General features: G+C 37.3%; 1 protein-coding gene across 2 annotated transcripts in view; it reads left to right on the plus strand.

Annotated features, from left to right (window-relative positions):
- PTBP3 (polypyrimidine tract binding protein 3) overlaps window positions 1–22552 on the plus strand; it is a 45141-nt gene that overhangs the window by 17171 nt on the left and 5418 nt on the right. For both annotated transcript variants that reach the window (XM_086770063.1, XM_086770062.1), the window contains 8 exons: window positions 1477–1557; window positions 5401–5570; window positions 6469–6615; window positions 11169–11333; window positions 14181–14291; window positions 16138–16312; window positions 19484–19561; window positions 20209–20348. In XM_086770063.1, the coding sequence (XP_086626189.1) occupies window positions 1533–1557; window positions 5401–5570; window positions 6469–6615; window positions 11169–11333; window positions 14181–14291; window positions 16138–16312; window positions 19484–19561; window positions 20209–20348 (1011 nt within the window). In that variant the 5' untranslated portion in view covers window positions 1477–1532. The remainder of the gene's footprint in view (window positions 1–1476; window positions 1558–5400; window positions 5571–6468; window positions 6616–11168; window positions 11334–14180; window positions 14292–16137; window positions 16313–19483; window positions 19562–20208; window positions 20349–22552) is intronic.

A 22552-nucleotide genomic window follows, 5' to 3' on the forward strand; every position in this document is an offset into this window, starting at 1 on the left:
ACATTACCTAGTCCAGACTAACTTGTTGTGTGGACTTTTTCAGCACTCAAGGCCTTGCCAACTCTTTTACCAGAGCAGTCTGTAGTCGATCTTTGTCACCACATTAAATGCTTCATGTTACCAAGTTTTTAAAAAATATGTCTTTCAGCTCTGTCTGGGAAAGAAAGAAATAGAACAAATGGGCTTCACGAACTTGAATTCTGTCATTCTGTCTATGAATAGCAGTGGCAAGACACTGATGAAGTAAATATAATCTTCTTTATTAATCCAGAATACGCCCAATTTATGCACATCATGCTTCAACTTGCAGGAGGACTGTCATGGTGTCAATTTGTCCTTGCAATCTTCTAGAACACTTTGCATTGGGTTTGTTTTTCCTTTCAATAAATGACTGAGAAGGCTTGTCAGTTATACTGCTGGATAAATTATGAGATGCTGAAAAGCAGCTTTACAGTGTTCTTATAATTAAGAAATAGCTTGGTCATCCACCTCCCAAAACAGTGGAGTTATCTTGTGCCACATCCTTCCAGGCAGGGTGTTATAATAAATATGCTGTAATTGTATGAATAGATACACAGTATTGGTATGGAAAGTTGTAAACTGGAACAGTGTTTCAGTGGAGCATTCAAATAATAACAAAAAATATAATAAAAATCTTGTGGTTGTAAGAAACTAAGTTTTGTAATAAGGTTTGTAGACTTAGCATGTCTGTGGCAGGCCAATTGTTAAATCAAGACATCATAGAATGTTTTTGGTTTTTTAAATGTAAACACAGTTAAAATACATTCATTTTAAAACACTCGTTGTATCCAATTGCAGATATGAAGACAGTTATACATTTGTAATGATGATGGTTCCCTGTATTGTAAGAGGCTCAAAGCCTTGCTACCTTTTATTAGAGCAAATAAAACAGTTGACCAGGTGATGAGCTTGGGGTTTAAAAGAGCTTTCATTGTGTTTTGGCTGCTATATTCCCAGGTTAATGGCTGTCAGTGAAAAGGCAACATCTAGGGAGCTGTCTTAGGAGATGGTGCCATAAGTATATTTAAATATGTCTCAAGGTAGTTTTGCTCGAGATCCACTGTGTCCAGTCACAAGTGCTGACCTTACCGGTGCGACTGTGTTTGCTCTTATCTGGAGGCAATGTTGTATTTCAGACCCAGAGCCTGTAGCCAGCTCATCTCTTTTCATAAGCATTTTTTATTCTTGGTCTTTTAAAACATAAGCTGTAGTATGATAAATAATAAGAGAAGTAAGAACTGTAACAGAGCTGAATTGGCTAACATTTTGAAACAGAAGGAAAAGTTGTGTAGTTGGCATTCTTTTTCCTGAAAAATAAGTTCATAGCAATAGTGGATAACATGTACAGAAACAGGGTGTTCTTAGGAGGAACAAATTACAGGAGTTGTTGCACTTTTATGTCAAGCTCTTTCTCTGTAACAGCTTTTACTAGCAATCTTGCCTTTTATTTTGTAGCACGGACCTGACGAACTTCTTTCTTCTGGTGTGACTAACAGGCCAGGCCTTTTACAATGAACGATTCTACTCCAGCTACAGGTATACATATAAAAAGATTTTTGTCACAGTTCTTCAACAATGTCTGTTTTCTCTGTAATTTTTTTATTTTTTTTTAAAAAATTTTTGTTTTCATCATGAGCAGCCTCACCAAGCCTGAACTGGAATCTGGCTCCAACAGTAGAGCCACTGAATTCTATCCAGTTCAATGACAGTATTGAGGAGCTCCAAAATTGATCAGTTGAAATGGGAAAAAAAAAAAAATTCTATAATAATGATCAAGCAAGTAACCTTCTGTACACATTCTCAAGTGCCTACTCAATTTTCCTGTAGTTGCTCATTTGAAAGGAATTTGTTTTGAAGTACTTCAAGGCTGTTAGGATTACAGATACAGAAGATTAATACACTATACTAATCTCACTGTGGTGGAACATAGGGCACATTATGTGGATTCATGATAAAGAGTTAAGCTGATTCCATTGGGTATTCTTGTTCTTACTTTCCACCCTACATCCAGAGCTTCTCAAGCAACAGCATAGACAGTCCTGTGATTTGTTTTCAGATGTTTTCCTGCCTCTTCTTGTCCCCTAACTATTCATCCATGGGTTGAGATGAATGGTAGTGTTTTTACAAGAGAAGCAGTAGGAAAAATGGTTGGGTTCTTTGTGGTTTGTTTTTTTTTTTTTTCTCCTGATCACATGTTTTCTTGATCTAGTTCACTATATATCTGCACAGATTGTTCTTCAGCAGCATGGATTTTTTTGGGAGATGGTGGGAAATTGGATAGACAGATGCAGAGTAAGGAAACCGTGTCTGTTTAAGCAATATGATGGCTCAGTGTGAAACCACAGTCACATGTTTCTTCAAAGATGTTAAACTAGTACTACCATCCAAAGAAATCTATTCTCTGCCCCACTCCATGTGTTGGGAAAGGTGCAGTAAGTGTGTTTGGTTACCTGCAGTTTCAGATCAGACAAAAAGTTGAAAGTAAGAGAAAACTGGGACTGCTTCCTTTAGAGGTACTTTCAGCTTAGGTGGGCTTGAAGTATGGTCCATGGCTGCTTAAGTTAACTTCAGTAAATGAACTAACTTATGACAATTGCCTGTCAGCAGTGGTGTCCAAATAGTTGATTTTGTAGTGGGCCAAGGGTCAGAGCAGATGACCCCTTGATAAACATCTAAGACTTACTTGCTATAATTCTGATAGGGAGTAAGGGGAAGGAAGAGTCTGAAAATCTAACTTGAAGATTTTTCTTTTTGATTTCTTTGATTTGCACATGTCAGATTATTCAGACTTCTGCTAATTGATTCAGTGTGATGTTCAGAGGTTTCTGCTTGCCTTGAGAATAGCATTAACTTATAACTTGATAATTTAATAGCTGAAATATATTTCAAGCCGGTGTAGATAGTATTTTTGTGAGAAGATGACAGCTGGTAAGGAATATAAATTTGTATTTATTGGATTTTATGAATTACCAGTGCAGCCACTGATCCTTCATAGTGACATCCAAGGTGTCTAAATGATATTAAACTTTAATAGATATGTTTGACTACTAGTAAATCCCAAATTCCTCTAGTTCTCATAGATAACTCTATACTTCATTTTGAGTTTATATAATTAGAATTTAATTATAAAATAATTATAAATTATAATTATAATTTACCTAACACAACTGCTTCACTTGCAGCAGTGGGTCATGTGTCTAAAATATGGTTTGGGTTTCTTGATCTGAGGCTATTTGCTTGGGAAATATATTTGTACCAGTCATGAATTGTCAAAACCACAACAGTATCAAACAATAGCTGGAGAAAGAAACATGGTTTAGAAAATGCTGAGGTCTTTGTACTTGGGAAGGAAAGAGTGCTAGCTTTTATTGCTGATTTAGTCACTTAACTAAAGTTCCACAAAACTTAATATAATTCCAACAGGAAAGGAAGGACTTCAATAGCATTTTTAGGTCAGGTGTTGGTCATTATCCAGAAGCCAGATCAACTAGAGCTAACATATGCTGATTGATGGGTAGGTAGTGAAATGGAGGATGCACTTTGTATGTACACAGGCTCAAACTCTTCTGGGTGAGCGCTGTCCTTTTTTTTTGGCTGAATGGCTGACCTGAAAACTCCTGTAACAATCAGTGAAAGTATATAGAGAGAATGCTGTGGTTGCCACTTAGCTCTGTCTCATCACGTCTGATAATAAGTCAGAACTCAGAAGGTATTACTTCTGTGAAAGTCTTTCATCTTAAAATAAAGGCAAAATTCCTATTAGGTTTCACTTCCTACTTTCTTTAGTCAAGCAAACCTTGACTTAGTAAAGTCAAAACGTCTTGTCCGTTTTGATCCTGAGAAGTAGATTCAACAAATAGGATTGGTTGTTAGGCTTTAATAGTACTATACCCTGTCGTGGCTTGATGCTGGTATGTGTTTAATATGTTTCTGTTTGTCTTAAAGTCTAATCCCAAACAAGTGTGCAACATGTTCACATTTTCAGAATGCCCCCAGAGCACAGGATGCCATTTAAAATTTTTTGATGAAAAAATCAATGCGTAACAGAATTTTTGTTTTGCAGGTGGAAGAATTAGTTAACTTGGCTTATGAATGTGCCATGGCTGGGGCTTGAGTCATCTAACTTGGAGTTTTACAGACTTCCACTAGTAAAATAACCTCTCTGTAATGATCCTTACACAAAATGATTTGTATAATCTACTTCTCAGCCTTAAATTGTACTCAAAACCTACAGCAAAATCTGACATTACTTACTAAGCTCATACAGATATTCTCTTAATCTTTTAAGAATAAGTGGTTCTCCTGGGAAAATGAAATGCAACACATGAGATGTTAAGGCTGCCTGTCTTGCTGGAGTGAAGCTGTTTGTGGCACATAAGTGAAAAAAGAATGCTGTTTCTCCTGTTAACTTAAGTGGTATGCAGTTAGACTTGAATACAATTTCCACCAGATATGCTGTCTTTCCTCTCGGTTTAGGATATTTTTTTTTATCAAGTCTCATAAGCCTCGGGAGGTTGCTTTAGGAGAATCTCGTACTGAGATCTGTACTTTGGCTAAGGAATTTCATTTTTACTACTTTAAGTTATTTCTCCATGGTGATAGCTTTTAGAATAACATGCCTGTTCTAGATGTGGTGTTCTGCTTAAAAGTGCTTTCAAGGACTCTGAGTCATCTCCTTGAAATGTAACCATTGGTCACTTAGCTGTTATGGGATCCAAGTAGGCATGTGTTAGGAAAAAAAAGGCAGTTTGGTGAAGTGGAAGACTTTAAAATCTGTACAGATTTCATGCCTCACTGCTGTCTATCCTTTTCAGAGACTTTTTAAAACTTACAATCATGTGGGATGGCAGGCTCTCTTTAATTAAAAAAATATATATATATATATTTGAGGTAGCAACTGAATCTAATTAAGAAACATACCATGCAGGAGGATAAGTAGGTAATCAAAAAATGAATGTATTACCTCCCTTACTACTTACCCCTCTTCTGTGCAATTAACTTTTGGTAAATATGTTACATGGGCATTTGGGAAGAAGTTATTGCCCTCTCTATCTGTAAAACTTTAAAAAAAAAAAAAACCAACAAAAAACAAACCAAAAAACAAACCCCCAAAACTACCAGAAAACACACAAACAAACCCGAACTGAAGCAAACCAAACACACCATGCACACCTTGCAGTGGAGATCAGCTGAAAGGGTCTTCTTAAACTGTCCTTTGCTTATATAGGAACAGTCCTTTCTTAGGATTCAAAGAGCTATAGACAAGTCAGTGTCAGTGCTGAGACAGCAATTTATCTCTTTGAGGTTTTAGTATCTGTGCTGTGCAATAAATAAATTCGTCTTGTTTGCTTGTCCATTCCTCTCACTAAAATATTTTAGATAATGGGAGTAACAAGAAGAAATTTAAAGGAGATACATCACCATGCTCCCCTTCACGTGTCCTTCGTCTTCGTCAAATTCCAAGTGATGTTACTGAAGCAGAAGTAATTTCATTAGGCCTCCCTTTTGGCAAAGTAACCAACGTCTTGATAGTAAAAAGAAAAAGTCAGGTATATAATTTTTGGTGTTTCAATATAAGATTGAAAGGCTGAAGATGTGGTTCATGTAATGACCCTTGTGGTATTGCATTTGGCAATACTGATGGCAACATTATCTAAATACTTCATTGGTAGCTCAAAGTTTTCATATTTTCAAATGCAAAGGGATGTCTTGGTATTTATTTTAAGTTTTTATTATACTTTTGGATTAAATAATGATCTAATAACTTGTTAATAATATTGTTAAACTTTATATCCACTGCGTCTAAGAATATGTAGATAATAAAGAACTACGTTGTCACTATTGATGTCGACATATGTTTTAAAATAACCTGCCTGATTAAATAATTAACAAGCATATTAATTTTTTAATGTGAGATAAATTGTATGGGATTTTTAAAAATCCTATTAGATATGATGGGGTAGTTCACATAATTAATAAACACTGAAATCCTAAAAATAATAGGCATTAATCAAAAATTGTCTAGATCACTGTACTGGGTTAATATAAGGCACAAAATGATAGATGTTTAGTGTCCTGTTCCTACTTTTTCAATCAATATGTGTATTTGCTACTCAGGTAATAATGCTTGGATTCTGGAATCTAATAAATTAATTAGCAGTGTGGTATTTTTAGCAGTATTGCTTCCCATATGTAGTACTTATTCCACTTTTCCTTTACTGACTTACTGTTCTTACAATGTAAAACCTTTTAAGAAAACCCACAAATCAAATCATATATCCCCATAAACATGCACACACAAATGCATTTTAATGCTAAGCAAATCAGTATTGTACTTTCATATGATCTCTTTCTAGTGATAGTGGAAGTGGGAATAAATAGTGCTTTGATGCTTTGTTCTCTCCTGTAAATAAAACAACACTGAAAACTTCTATGAATTGGTTGCAGGCGTTTTTGGAAATGGCTTCCGAAGAAGCTGCTATTTCTATGGTGAACTACTACACTTCCACTACACCTTACCTCCGCAGTCAGCCTGTTCATATTCAGTATTCCATTCACAGAGAACTTAAGACTGACAATCTACCTAATCAAGCTGTAAGTATAATATTTCCATTTAACAGGATAGAATTGCACATGTACTGTTGTGTATTGGTTTTGGCTAGGATAGAGTTAATTTTCTTCACAGTAGTTTGCATAGCATCAAGGTCTTTTCTGCTTCTCACACCGTCCTGCCAGCGTGAGTACACAAAAAGTTGGGAGGGGTCACAGCTGGAACAGCTGACCCCAACTGAACAAGGGGATATCCCACACCATATGACATTGTGGTCAGCAATGAAAGCTGGGGGAATAAGGAGGAAGGTGAGATGTTTGGAGTTACAGTATTTGTCTTCCCAAGTAACTGTGACGCGTGATGAAGCCCTACATTCCTGGAAATGGCTAAATAACTGCCTGCTGATAGGGAGTAGTAAATGAGTTCCTCAATCCATGAGTTTTCTCACTTTTACCCTTCAGATTCTCTCCTCGATCCCACTGGAGGAAAGTAACCGAGCAGCTGTGTGGTATTTAGCTGCCTACCAGGGTTAAACCACAACATTAGTAAATAAACAGACTATCCACTACACCAGTAGTCAAATTCTAATATATATTATTCCTGTCTGGTTTTATCTAAGCAGTAGCTTCTTTCAGACATTTGTAAAATTACTGTAGGGGAGCTCAAGCTCATCCTGATGAGCAGAAAATCAAGTGAAGGTGGCAGGATAACTGCTTGGATGAACAAGGAGCTCCTGACTGAACTCAAACCTAAAAAAGAGACATAGAAAAGGTAGATTCACAGACAGATGACCCAGGAAAGATATAGAGTATTATCTGAACGTGCAGGGATGTGGTTAGGAAAGTCAAAGATCCCATGGAGTTGGCTCTGGTGATGTGAACAGCAACAAGAATGGCTCCTCAAAGTATATCAGCAGCAGAAGGAAGATTTAGGGAGTATGTGGACTTACTGCTGAATAGGGGAAAGGCCCTGGCAACAAAGGACAGTAGTGGATGCCTTCTCCTCAGTTTTCTGTAGTTACGACTTACCCTTGGGAATACCAAGCAACTGAGAACAGTGGGGAAGTCTTGATGAAGGAAATAGAGACGGATCTCATTAGGGAACAATTAAATAAACTGGATAAACAGAAGCCTGTGGTCCTAATGAGGTGCACTTGTGAGTGCTGAGGGAGCTGGCTGATGTAATTGCAAGGCCACTCTTACAATCTTGGAAAGGTCATGGCAATCGGAGGAGGTTCCTGAGGACTAGAGGAAGCAAAGCTTTCTCCTATCTTAAAGAAGGACAAGAAGGAGGATCCAGGGAACCACTAACTAATCAGCCTTACCTCAGTTCCTGGGAAGTTAATGGAGCAACTAATTCTGGAAACTATTTCCAAACATTCTAAGGACAAGAAGGTGATTGGGAAAAGGCAGCATGCATTTTTGAAAAGGAAGTAATGCCTGACCAAGGTGATAGCTTTCTATGGTGAGGTGACTGGTTTGTTTGAGGAGACCAATGGATGTTGTATATCTTGATTTTGATAAGACTTTCCATATTGTTTCCCATAACATCCCAATAGACCAACTGATTAAATATAGTCTAGATAAGTAGATTGTGAAGTGATCTGAAAGGCTAAGGTGGTTGTGACCAGTAGCATGAAGTCCAGCTGGGGGTCAGTAACTAGTGGAGTACCCAGGGGTTGATACTGTGTCCAGTAGTGTCCTGGATGATGGGATGGGGAACATCCTCAGCAAGTTTGCTGGCAACACAAAACTGAGAGGAGCAGTTGACACCCTAGATGATTGTGCTACCATTCAGAGGAACCTTTAAAACTTCCTGGAGAAATGGACTTACAGGAGGAACTTCATTAAGTTCAACAAAGGAAAATGCCAACTTCTGTACCTGAGGAGGAGTAACCTTAGGTACTGTTGTACACTGTGGCCAACCAGCTGGAAAGCAGCTTGGCAGAGAAGGACCTGGGTCTCCTGGTGGACAATGCATGTGCCCTTGCAGCAAAGAAGGCCAGCAGCCTCCTGGGCTGCAGAAGGCAGAGCATTGCTAGCAAATTGAGGGAGGTGACCTTCTCCTCTGCTCAACACTGATGAGACACACCTGGAATGCTGTGTCCAGTCCTGGGCTCCTCAGTCCAGGAGAGACATGGACATAGTGGAGCAAATCCAGCAAATGGTGAAGGAACTGGAGCATCTGTCATACAAGGAGGACCAGAGAGATCTGGGACTCTTCAGCCTGAAGAAAAGGCTTGAAGTTATCTTACCAATGTCTGCAAATATGTGGTAAGGGGGGAGTAAAGAAGGTGGAGACACTTTTCAGTGGTGCCCAGTGGCAGGGCAAGAGACAATGGGCATAAGTTAAAATACCGAAAAATCTGCTTAAACTTAACAAAAGACTTTTTTAAGTGGTCAAACATTGGAATGGGTTGCTCTGAGAGGTTGTGGGGTCTTCATCCCTAAGAATGTTAAAAACTTGACTGGAAACAGTCCTAAGCACTCTGCTGTAGCTGGTTCTGCTATTGTATTCTACCCTGCTTCGAAATACTTGCTTAGAATTTTTGCCATTCATAAGTTTTAACATTAGCTGACAGCTCTCAGTAGCTTCCAAATATTAAGAAAATGTTGTTATCCTGTTAAGTCTTTTCTCTGAATAATTAATCCTGCTTTTTTTTTCCCTGTTAATGTGTCCATAGTATTGTAGCAGGAATACCACAAAAACATACAGCTTCAATTTTATGTGTTTGTGTTTTCTGAAAGTTAATTGTTAATTGTAGGTCTGTAGATGCTATTTGAAGAACACATGGAAGAGCAAGTCCAGCTGATACATGGTGAATCACTTCCTGCCCAAAATGCAGTTCTTTGGAAGCCTTTTACTTTATCAGATAGGGATATTATTGTGAGGGGCCATGTAACCTGCTTTTGTAAGATTTGTGGTGTTGGCAGTGTTCTAAGGCCTTGCCAAACCCAGGAATAGCAAATCATCATCTTCAAGTTGTTCAAGTTTATTCTTAGTAGTGTTATCTTTTTAAATGTTGGCTGTTTATTCTAAGAAGACCACTAGATCAAATAAAATGGATATTTTCACTGATAAAACATGAGTTTTATGTGTAAATTCATGCCAAACACCAGAATTAATTACTTTCTTATATTTTTTAAGTACTAAAAGCTGATTTCTTATGACTATGAATTGAACATTGCAGATCACAGATTTAAATCCTAACCTCTGAACAAGGAAGTACTCTTTCCACAACAAGATCAAAGTATACAAACCATCATATTGTACCTGGAATTCATTTGGATTTTTGGGGTCCTGGATGAATTGCAATACACTTGCCATTTAGATACATAAATTATATAATACGATGTGTATATTACAATTTTGTTTTCTGTAAGAACGTTGCAAGTAGTGATTGGGGCAAAAATCAGTACTCATTTTTAATTTGTGCTGACACAAAAGTCACTGAAATCTTGCAAGCTTGTCAATCTGATAAATGTTATTTGTCTCTTTCCTCATCCAAGACTGCTGGATTGGTTTGTTATCTGCAAAAACAAATAAATAAGATAACAAAAGTTTATTTATTTTTTTAAGAGTGTTATGTAACAGCCTTGGGAAAACTATGCTCATATTTGCAAATAGGACTCCTTGTATTAGCTTCTCAGAGTATTTTCAACTCAGTGCATGATACTTGCTTTCTCCTTTTATAAAAACAACACTATCTGCTTAAAATATTTTTTTGCAATTATGACTTTTATATTTGAGTTTTATTTACATTTTAGAGACCCTAGCAAAGCAGCTGAACACCACATTACTGAAATAGTGTCTAGGCTCAGGCATGAAGTACAGATAATTTTGTAGGATTATGTGTTTCTGAAATTGGATGACATCTTTACCATGTACCATGTTTAGTCCATCTTCCAAGGAAATCGTATTACTGGGACATGACTTCAAGTTACACTATATTTGGAAAATAATGTCTCTCCATAGTGCTCTCAGAGGTAGTCTGAAGACCTTTCCGAGGAAAACCCATCAAAAACAAGCGTAGAGACTCACAAAGTCCCAGTGAGGCAGTTTGAGGAGTAAGATTTGAAGGTGTTTTTTGTGGATTATAGTTTAGCTCAGAAAAAAAAGAGCAGGATATGCACCTTTAAGCTTATCTCCAGCAAAACTTGATTCCTGAAGAGAATGAAATTCTAGTAAAGCAGAGTAAATACCGTTTGGTACTTGGGCTGGTTGTTAGTCTATTACAATATTGTCATCATGTTGATTTGCTGAAAAATCTCTAGAATGACAAAAGCTTACTGAATCAATGCAAAACTGTGTCTTTATGGCATTACAAAGTAGTAACAGTTTAACTAAAAAAGAAAGTCATAATCCTGTGAAAGTATGATTTGACTTCTTTTATGTGAGGGGGAAGGGAAGGAAGAGGTATTGATTTACTTATTAACATGGGATTTGAATCAATATCAGATAAAGGGAATATATATTTTTTTAAAGTTGCATTTTAAATGTATTTTACATGCTTTTCTTTGTAAGAGAACTTTGTTTAGATATGAATAATTTGCATGTGTGTAAGTTAATTGTGGTCTTTGCTGTGTCATTATTTCAGAGAGTCCAGGCTGCCTTGGAAGCTCTGAATGCTAAGCAGTCTGAAAGCCTGGCTGTTACAAGTTCTTCTGCTCCTGAAGGTGGGCTCCTTCCAGGTCAAGGTTCTGTTCTTCGGATAATTGTTGAAAATCTTTTCTACCCTGTCACTTTAGAAGTGCTATATCAGGTAATGAGGATTGCTAAATAAAATAGTTAAAATCTGTTCCAATGTTGCCATTAAAAATTCATTAACTTTTTTTTTTTTTTAAGTACCTGTGGATCCTTAATCGTTTGAATGAGGACTGTCACTTTAAAATGATTTGTTGCAATTTAGGGATTTAGACTTTGAGTTTTACACAAAAAAAATCAAAGTAAACAGAGCTTCTGTACTCAGCTTTTTGTGTTGTCTTTGATTTCTTTTAGTTCCTTGGCTTCTCTGGAAGCAGCAACAAACTTGAGGTGTTATTTCTAATTTATGCCCACATAATGAGCTAGTGAAATACTGATTGTTGTGAACTTGTGGACCAATATTTTTGTAGTCTTTGTACTGAGTAGCTTTTGTACTTTGGATTATATTTTAGGGTTTTATATTCACTTTTATAATTTGATGCAAGTGATGTGATATGCAAGAATAGTTGGCTCGGACAAATGTTCTTGATTGTTCATCAGCTGTTAGAATGCTACTTACTTTAACTACCTCTGAAAGCTTGGAATAGTGGTGGCCTGTAGCTATGAAAGACATTACCATAACTCCTGGTAGGGATTGTGCTTTGCTGTTGAGAACTAGAAGTTTAAAAAGAGTAACTTTACAAGACAATTTGTTTCTGCCTGAGGATTTTGTTGATACTTTTTTTTTTTCAGGTATTGCAAAGAGATTCATACTTGAAGCTTTTGTGATTACTAGTAAATTTATGCAATAAAAAAACATGCCTCAGATATGAGTTTCATGAATTAATGTGATTTAAAATAATAGAGATGTTTTTACAAGAACTTGCAGTCCTGGAAGAAGATTTTTCCTCTACTAGCATCTCAAACAATAGTTGATTGTTACCAACACTTTATTTTTTCTCTTACCCGTTAATGTTTCTTCTTCCTTTGTATCTCCCCCCATGATACTGATTAACTAGTATACTAGTTGTCACTTTGATGTAGCAATTTGCCTGATCTAAACTTTTATTTGTATCTATGAGTATTTTTCACTAATTGTTGAGCTTGTGCAAATACTATGTCAACTGTTCAGGATTATTAGTGCACTCAGAATAACCTGAGAATAAACTTCTGTGGTTGTGAGAACTGTATGAGTTTAATAGTGCAACAGCAATTTCTGGATCTAATCTTATGTGTGTTTTTTCTTTGTTTTTTTTTTTTATTATTTTTTACTAAGTAGGCAGTGAAAGAGGACATTCATGTTAATTTACTTTAATTTGATTAACATTTAGCATTTACTTCAGTGCAACAGAAACATATTTTCAGTCTTTGAATTGCCCACTTAACTGCTTTTGCAATAGGTCTAGAAAATTAAGCAATATTTGAAAACGCAACTTATGTGGAGTTCTTAACAGGGGACAGTCTCCTTTAATTAAAGCTGTACTTTGTGCCTGATAGCTACAAGGTAACCTTACTTTGTTAGTGTGGTAAGGTTAATGGAAATGAAAATTTTCACTAAGTATAGCATCGTATGGAACACTAGTAGGCAAGCTGTCATCCAAAACTTTCATTATATTTTGTAAGTTATAACTGCTTGTCAAGAAACTAACCCTTTTTTTAACCACAATTCACCTGAACATATTTATTATAAGAAACAGAGTATTCATTGATATCTTTGCAGAAACAAAATTTATATATACAGTGGGTTTTAGGCTTAAATCCAAACAAGAATGCATTGAATTTCATTATCTTAAAAAAGGTCTGTTTGGTCTTGTGGATAAACATGGAAAAGGATGTGTTCAGAAGCTGTATTTGGGCCTTTCTTTAGGGGGTGTACTTTGTGAAGAGGAACTCAATGGCTAATTTTAAATTGCCGTGAAAAAGCTTTCTATTCTGTCTTCTGCCACAAAATGATGACTGCAGCATAAAAACCATGTTTCTGAGAGACTGAAAAACTGGCGACATAGGGATAGGACAGTGTGTGTTGTATCCATGATTCTAGGCCTAATAGCTGACAAGAGATGCTTGTCCTTACCTCTGGCTTTTTTTTCCATTCCAGGCTTAATACTTTCCTGACTGCATCGATCCTAACAGTTTTTTCTAAAACCGTTGGTACTTCACAAACTCACCTTTTCTCTTCCACTGTTAATTTGGACAGAGTTTTTTTTGCACTTGTATGATAGCTATACTTTTGTCTTCATTCTTTGTGGCTTTGCTTTTGTAAAGACACCTTCATGTAGTGCACACTCTCCATTTTGAATGTATATATATTTAATTTCAACCATTTAAATTTTTTTCTGCAATGCTTGCATTTGCAATGAATCGGATCCTTTTGAATTGTAAATTAGAGGGGTAGGTTCCAAACTAAGTCTTTGTCTTGTTTCTTTCCTTCTTTGTCTTCTTGCCTGGGCAGTTAATTTGCATAATTAATTTGTAGGCACATCAACCATTTGAAATGTATTTTTGTTCACCAAATTTGCAGAATTTGTTTGAAGGACAGAATGTAAAGGTGGATACTTTGAAAGACATTTTGCAGTTCCCATCTCAACTGACTTGTGAAAGTCCATTTCTCAAACCTCAGCTTTGATTATCTACAATTTTTCTGCAGGCATTGGACTAATACGTCTTTGGGATGGTTGTCCCTGCTCTTAGTTGAACGATCATTGCTAAATCTTGAAGGAATTTTCATCCTGCCTCCTCACCTTTTGTAGCCTCTTTTTTAAAATTTTATTTTTTACCTGAAACAAAATTCTGAGTTCACTCAATTTCTGTTCAACTTTCATAAAAGAAGTAATTTTCAGAAATTTATATTAAATATTAAAATGCTAGTTTTTATTGTGTATGAATTATTAATTGTTTCTGACAGTCCATGTTTTTTCCTTCTCAGATTTTCTCTGAATTTGGATCTGTCTTGAAGATTATCACCTTCACTAAGTACAATCAATTTCAAGTTTTGCTTCAGTATGCTGATCCAAGGAATGCATATTATGCCAAAATGGTAAGTGTAGTGTATTCAGCTTGATTTTTTTTTTAAATTTTTTTTTCTTACCCCAGATAAACAGGGAACATTAGAGATAGCCTGACCATTAACTTTATGACTTCTCATCATTCTAACACTCTTGTTGCACATGAGTAACTTGGACATCCCTGATTAGGACTCTTATCTTCAATGGCAAACATAAATGTATAGTACAAACCACAAGACCTACTTGAGTTTACCAAAACAAAAATTGGAGCTGTCAGTAGTGATGAGTGATGGTAACTGTAGTTGACCAAAAAGTCTTTTGCCTTTTAAACTAAATGCAGTATTTTCAGTGAGGTTCAGAGTAGTGCAGTTAAATGCCCAGACATTAAATGAATGCTACATGTTTTACTTGTTTGAATTTCCATTGGAAATTTACAGTAATCAATGTTTTCACCTTAAACTTCTTAATTTCAAACCAGCTGTACCCTGATTTTTAAAGTGGACTTTCTCAGTAATGAAGAAAAGCTCATCTGCTTTAGGTACATTTTCTGTGGTGTGTTAATCTTGCCTGGCTGCCAGAAGCCCACCAAGCTGCTCTCAATCCCCTTCCTCAGCAGGACGCGGGGAGAAAATAAGATGAAAAAGCTCACAGACTGAGATAAGGACAGGGAGATTGCTCACTCAGTTGCTATCACAGGCATAAAAGACTCAACCTAAGGAAGATTGATTTAATCTATTGCCAATTAAAAAGAAGATAAAGTAGGATAGTGAGGAACAAAAACAAAAGTAAAAACACCTTCCCCACACCTTTACTCCTTTTTCCCAGGCTTAACTTCACTCCCACTTCTGCCTTCTGCACCCTCCATCCCGAGGGGGACAAGGAATGAGGCTTATGGTTAGTCCATAACACTTTATCTCTGCTGCTTCTTTCTCCTCAAACTGTTCTCCTACTCCAGAGTGAGCCTTCCCCATGGGATACAGTCCTTCACAAACTGCTCCAGCATGAGTCCTTCCCACAGGCTGAAGATGGATATCTGCTCCACTGTGGACGTCCAGGGGCTGCAAAGGAACAACCTGTGTCACTTTGATCTTCTCTAGGGGAATATCTGCTCCAGAAAAGACCTTTAAGATCATTGAGTCCAACCATAAACCTAACATCGACAAATTACCACTAAACCATATCCCTAAGTGCCACTTGTATGCATCCAGGGACAGTGACTTAACCACTTCCCTGGGCAGCCTGGTCCAGTGCTTGATAACCTCTTCTGTAAAGAATTTTTTTCCTAATATCCCATCTAAACCTTCCCTGGCGCAGCCTGAGGCCATTTCCTCTCATCCTGTCACTTGTTACTTGGGAGATGAGACTGACACCCACCTTGCTATCACCTCCTTTCAGGTAGTTTTGGAGAACAATAAGATCTCTCTTCAGCCTCCTTTTCTTCAGGCTAAACAACCCCATTTCAGTCAGCCCCTTCTCATAGGACTTGTGCTGCAGCTCCTTCACTAGCTTATGTAAGGGACGGTTCCACACAACAAAAATCTCTATATTAGTATCATTATTAGCATCTGATATTATGTGTTGAGTGAGAGACAAGTGAGATTAGAAGCACAGCTAGAAAGACCAGTCATGCTTAAAGCTATGTTTTGTCCATTGGCACAAGGTGACATAATACTTGGTAGTTAGTGCCCTATACTAGTACTCTACACAGTATGTTTAGGTAAGAATAGTGGCTGTATAATTGTCTACTACTTGGTGTTCAAAAGCAGCACCTTAAAAACAGAAGATGAGTTTCTGTTTGGATACAGTTGCAGGTGAAAATAAAATAAACTTATTGTGGCTATGTGTTTTGTCTCTGAAAATGTAATTATTTTTCTTCAGGCTCTGGATGGCAAAAGTATCTATGCTGCATGCTGTACGTTGCGTATTGATTTCTCCAAGTTAACTAACCTTAATGTAAAGTACAACAATGACAAAAGTAGAGATTTCACTCGCTTTGACCTTCCTTCTGGTGAGGGCCAGCCACCCCTGGAGCCATGCGTAGCTACTGTCTTTGGTAAGGAACCTTTGTTTTTAATTATAAATACACAATAAGATCATTATGCTTTTTATATTGCAATTATGCTTTGGCTTCATAACAGGTTCACAGAAGGGTACATTTTGCATACATTTCTGTTTGTTAGGTCCAGTAAAGTTTGTACGGAAAGCAGAAAGTCCTACTCAAGGTAAATGAATATCTGAAACTATTACATGAGGAATGCTCTTGGGCAAATTTGAAGTGTTGTCAAAAAGCTACATTGGTAAAATACTGTGAAATTCTATCATTGGTACAGATAGTATAATAAATGTCGCCTATCAGACAATCAATGGGAGTATCCAAAATTGACACTGGTTGCTTAAAGCTGCTTGAAAATAAATATTTTAAGGGTGTTAGCTCTTATTTGTTGATGTTTTAGGATAACTACCTGCTGTAACAAAAAAAAATCATAAGAAATTTAGAAATGCTACAGTTATGTATGTTTTGTAATCACCTTCTAAAGATAAAATTTTAGAAATTTTCTTGAATTTTAGAAGTCACTTCCATAGCATAGAGGAAAGAGTGTCTGCTTGAAGCCACCCTGGAGAAGCCTTTCTGGCATAAATAGCTCATGCATGCTCATGTGATCGACTTTGGTAATAATGCCCATCATCAAACAGATTAATCTCATGACCTGGCAGAAGTGCTCACAATGCAATTTGAGTGATTTTAGCTATTTTTCTTTCCCTCTAGTGACAACAATTAGCAGTAGTACACAACTGAGAACTGTCTCAGCTGTTAAATAGCTGTCTAAGTACTGTCCAGTTAGTTAGAACAGTAGCAAGGGCTGAGGAAGAATTCCCCCTTTCCCTTTAGTTTTCTGTGATAGCTGGGACAGATAAAGGGTTTGGTTTGGTTTTTTGGATAGTTGGCTTCGGTAGCTTAGAGTAAGAAAGTGAGTTGCACTCACTACTTTCTTGATTGTTTTTGCTGGTCCCCTGAAAGGCAGGCCTTGAATCTTTATGTAATGTACAACCATCTTTATAATTTTTTGAGGATTTGCCGTACAGCGTCATGGAAACATGCTGTTGTAGATCTGATATGTTCTGATTAATCAGACTTACTACAACTTGAAATGTCAATGACAGGGGAAGGTACAGTTAGAGTAGACTAAGGACAAATTTGTTTGTAGGGCAGAGATAACATTGTATGCATGCTTTTGAAAGATAACACATGAATGCTTCTCTGTTTCCTTCCACCTTGCTCTTCTAAGCTTGTTGTTGCTACCAATCTCATTTTCAGTCTGAACATTTACTGTGATTGTAAGAACAGCAGAGGTGCTGGTGTAAAGAAGAGTCTGATGTCTGTATCAAAATCTGTTTGTAGTGTAGTCACAGTGAAGCAGCTGCATAGGTATTTTTCTTTTTTAAAAATAACTGTAGACTGGGAAAAGCATGCTTCTAGCCTTTCTATCAGTGGTAACAACATGCATGTATTGCATAGGCATGTTCTCATAGTCCTCAGTTGCATGACATGAGGAAAAGATGTTGGGAGTCATGTCAGCACTTACACTTCCTGTGTTATTACTAGTGGACGTTGTTTTGATGGAGAATTATAAGATAAAGCAGGTAACTATCAGAATAATATATCCAATTTCTCTGGAGACTTGAGGTTGTCTTAATAGAAAAACTGAACTCCTCTTGAAACTTTTTTAATTTTTTTTTCTTCTGTTTTGTTTTTGGTGGGAAAGATATTGCACTATAAACAAATAAATTTTGTGATTATTTTGTGCTTAAAGAGTTTCCTCACCCAGTGAGCATAAGCACAGATACATGAATTAGCTTGCCTTGAAAGCTAGCTGCTAGCCGCGAAGCAAATTATTTTACACATAAAAAAATACACCAAAGAATTCCAGGTCTTTCTGCATTAGTTCTGTTTGCAGTTTTTACATGCCTTATTTTGTTATCAGTGTGCCACATGCAGGTCTCATTTGGCAGAATAAAAGTGCTTTATCTATTTCTTGGATTGTGAATAAGTGATTAATACCTATATTGCCAGAACTTGTCAGTATAACGTGCCAGCGCTTGTATTTCAAAAACACAATGACTTGCTTTGGTGTGATAAATGTACTCAGTTGTTTGTATGAAAGGCACTTTGTTGCTATAGATAAGAAGAGGTGAAATGGGATGCAGTATCCATGAATACTTGATATCTGGTGTCTGTTTGATTTGTTGTTTTTGTCATTTGTAATGGATATTTCTTATGGTATTGTATCATCCCTGTCAATAACCATCTGTTAGTGAATGCAGCTATTTCAGTCAATGGTGGAGGTTTGAGTACTAAGACATATTGCAAGGCTCACAGGATGTATTTGCTGATTACTTGTGTCCTGTTTAAAAAAAAAATCTAGTGTGCTAACATATGGAAGAATCCATAAGCTTGGATTCCTGTACCTAACTGCCTCTTAGAACACAAGTTTGTATGCTGCCCTGGGTAGTCCTTAGCTCCACATACCAATTGAAAATCACTGAGCTATCTTTGAGGCCAGGATTCTCCATATGTTGATATTCCAAATCTGTTTAATGCTTGTGATTGCCAAGAGCACCATGAAAATCATTGGTTATTTATGAAGTGAAACATGCTGGGAAAGTTCATCTCCTTAAAAAACAAAATATGTATACTTTATGCATCTCAATAGCTTGTAAAATTTAGAACCTCAGATTCATTATAGTTGTTTGTATTGTTTAGCCCATATTACTTTTCGGAAATACCTAGGAAATAGTTGTATCTCATAATTGCAAAACGTCTTTGTGTGTATTTACTTCCAGAAAATTTCTAGAATGCATTTCCATTGTGTGAATAAAAACTATTGAGCATTGCACTACACATGTCTTAACTTTAACAGATACAAATCTATGCTGTGCATTCCTATTCAAACTTGTCTAAATTACATTTCATCCTGACTTCATTTTAGAGAGGGACATTGAGGCTGATTGGAATATTTGCCTTTAAAAGTCGCTAAAAATTGCCTTTGTAAAACATAGGATCTTGGATTTCAATGAGAGTTTTTAACCTAAATGTTGTATAAAAGATGTAATAATGGACTGAAGTCAGAATAGCACACTGGAAAATGATTCTCATTGTTGAAGTCTCTTCTGTTTTCTAAAAATTTTTAAATCTATTTTAACTAGAAGTATCTGCTCTCTCTAGGCACCCAAAATGTCGTATTCCCATCATATGCAGGGGTTACTGGGTTTGCCCCAGTCATGTCCTTTGCCCAGGGTGCTGGTAAGTTTCTGTTTTCTAAAAATAGGGTGGTTACATTTGGGGCTAGTGTTCTATTTGGATATCTGTGTTCAGACCAAATTATTTTAAAGTGTAGCAGTCAGAACACAATGTCATTTGAGTCATTCTGATTCTCTTTCTCATATTATTCAGTAAAATTACTTTATGTAATAAAAACATATGCTAATGTAGTTTATAATTTAATAAGCAAAGAAATTAAATGCCATGATAAAGATTACCTGAAAGAGAATAAACTCTAAGCATCTATTTTTCATAGAATCATAAGACTTCAGTGACATTCAAAGCTGAAGCAGGAAGTCTCTCCTTTTCTTGCTATAAAATGAGAAATAGTCTTCTAGACTCAGTGATCTTTTCCTTTCTAGCACAGAATAAACTTTTTGCTAAATTATTTTTCTTCTTTCTTTGGCTACAATTGATGTCCCCTTTTGTTTGGTTCCATTGGCATAGCTGAATGTTTCTTAGTCCCTGGTGCTTCCTGCTTTATTGGTCAGATACTAGAAATAACTACATGCCTTAAAAGCATTACTTTAATTGAATATTGATGGTTTTGCCACACGTAACCTGCTTTTGTCTTCTAAAATGTCTTTTACATTTTGAGATGTCAAGTGATGCTATTAACACCCTTCCAGGTCTTCCAGTTCCAGCTGTTCCTGGACCACTTGTTTCTCTCACAGTCACTACATCTTCAACGTCTGGACAGATAACTGTTCCTGGTGTTACTGGCGTTCCAGGAAATTCTGTTTTACTCGTCAGCAACCTCAACCCTGAAGTAAGTTGGATAGGTGGAAGTTAAAAAGTATCAACTTGTACCAACTTGTACAGAATCCTTGCAAATTGACATTAGCTGAAGGAATAAGAGAGGAAATCTCTGTCCTGATAATATAAAAAACAGGACAGCTCTGTTCTTGTTTGAGATACATGTTGGGTTTTTGTATTGAGGGGGGGCTACGGTGGCAGCTTCTGCAAGAAGCTGTTAGAAGTTTCCCCTTTGTCCAGTGGACTCGGCGGGGTCTAGGGTAGACCCGCTGCTAGCCAGGGCCGAGCCAATTGGTGACGTTCAGTGATAATGCCTCTGTGATAATGTATTTAAAAAGGGGAAAAATTGGAAAAAAAAAAAGAGGATGAAGAGAAGAAGCAGCAGCAGCGGGCAGAGAGCGGGAGGCATGGCCCTTGTGGCCCTCATCCTCTGGCCTCCCACCAGGCAGCCGACTGGGCCCAACTCAGCCCGACTCGGCTGCTGAAGAAGCGAAGAGAAGAGATGTGAGAGAACCTGAGAGGCGTCTGCCTGAGCCAGTTGTGAAGAATTTCTTGTGAGAGGAATAGCTGCAGGCGCCAAGGTCAGTGAAGAAGGAGGGGGAGCAGTGATGCTGCTCCCGGCAGAGATTCCCCTGCAGCCCGTGGTGCAGCCCATGGTGAGGCCGGCTGTGCCCCTGCAGCCCATGGAGGCCCGTGGAGGAGCAGAGATCCCCCTGCAGCCCGGGGAGGACCCCACGCCGGGGCAGGCGGATGCCTGAAGGCGGCTGTGGCCCGTGGAGGGCCCGTGCTGGAGCAGCTGTTCCTGAGGGACTGCACCCCATGGAAAAGGACCCCACACCGGAGCAGTTCGTGAAGGACTAGCCCGTGGGAGGGACCCCAGGCTGGAGCAGGGCAGGAATGTGAGGAGTTCTTGCACCAAGGAGGAAGGAGCATCAGAAAACAATATGTGATGAACTGACCATAACTCCCATTCCCTATTCCCACCCTTTGCCGCTCAGGGAGGAGGACAGAGGTGGAGATAATTGAAATTACGTTAAAACTCGGAAGAGGGAAGGGTAGGGGGAAGTTGTTTTTGTTTTCTTCCTCATTATCCTACTTTGGTTTTATTAATAAGTAAATAATTTTCCCCAAGATGAATCTATTTTGCTTGATCTCTCCCTGTCCTTATTTCAAGCCTTGAGCTTTTTGTTCTATTATCTCTCCCCCATTCCCTTGGAGGGTGGGGAGAGTGAGTGAGAGACAGCATAGTTTAGCGGGGCTAAACTACGACAGATAGTTTGCAATATTGGTGAGGTTTAAAAACTCCAGTCAGCAGTAAAAAGCTTCCTAATAGAATTTACTTTAGGAAACCTATATTAGTAGTGTAGGTAGTAATTAGAGAAAAGTCTATGGTCAGATGTGAGAAATGTTAGAAGAGGTAAACAACATATATTATGACTAAACTTACTGATATCTGTGTCAATATAACTCCTCTCTGTGCTACTTTATCATTAGAGAAGCCAAAGAATTTTTAATTTGTTACAAAACATGAGGAGCTAGAGAAACAGGAAGGAAGAGGAAAGGAGATAAAAGCATACCAGATCAAGTACCCTTTCAAGCACTGATAAGAACTTTCTAGTTTTGCAACTTTTCCCACATTGGAGAAGAAGGATACAGGTGCACTTTGCTATTGACATCCATTTTAAGCAGTTAATAAATACACGTGTTCACTTTTCATAGTACCATGCGGATTTTTTTCCTATGTTGCCAGTAAAATTGCCAAGGACAACTTGGATAGTTATTTTTATAGTGGAAATGACGTAGACTGTTCTGTAAGCTTACTCGTTTACTCAGATCCGTTACTCAAATATTGCATGTTGATCTGTGCTTAATTAAAAGCAATGTATATGGCTTAAAAAAAAAATAAATCAAGCTTTATGAAGGCCATGTCTTAAAACACAATTCAACTTGACTTTTGATAAGCAGTCCTACTACAGCAACGTAAAATTTGTATTTTACACATTCATTAGATTCACAACCATAAACTGATAAAATTAGAATTTAATGGCAAAATGGAAGTTATCGTCATATTACTGAAGTTTAAAAATATGTTTACCTGTTCCTTTAATCTTTAAGAAATTGCTGTGTTTCTATGTTTGTACTAATAGCTGAATTCCACTGTAAGCATCAAAATAAATTTTTCTTTGATTTGTCAATATATCTTACCAGTTAATTTCT

The sequence above is a fragment of the Chlamydotis macqueenii genome, chromosome Z (assembly GCF_036417535.1).
Source record: "Chlamydotis macqueenii isolate bChlMac1 chromosome Z, bChlMac1.mat, whole genome shotgun sequence".
Classification (NCBI taxonomy): Eukaryota; Metazoa; Chordata; class Aves; order Otidiformes; family Otididae; genus Chlamydotis; species Chlamydotis macqueenii.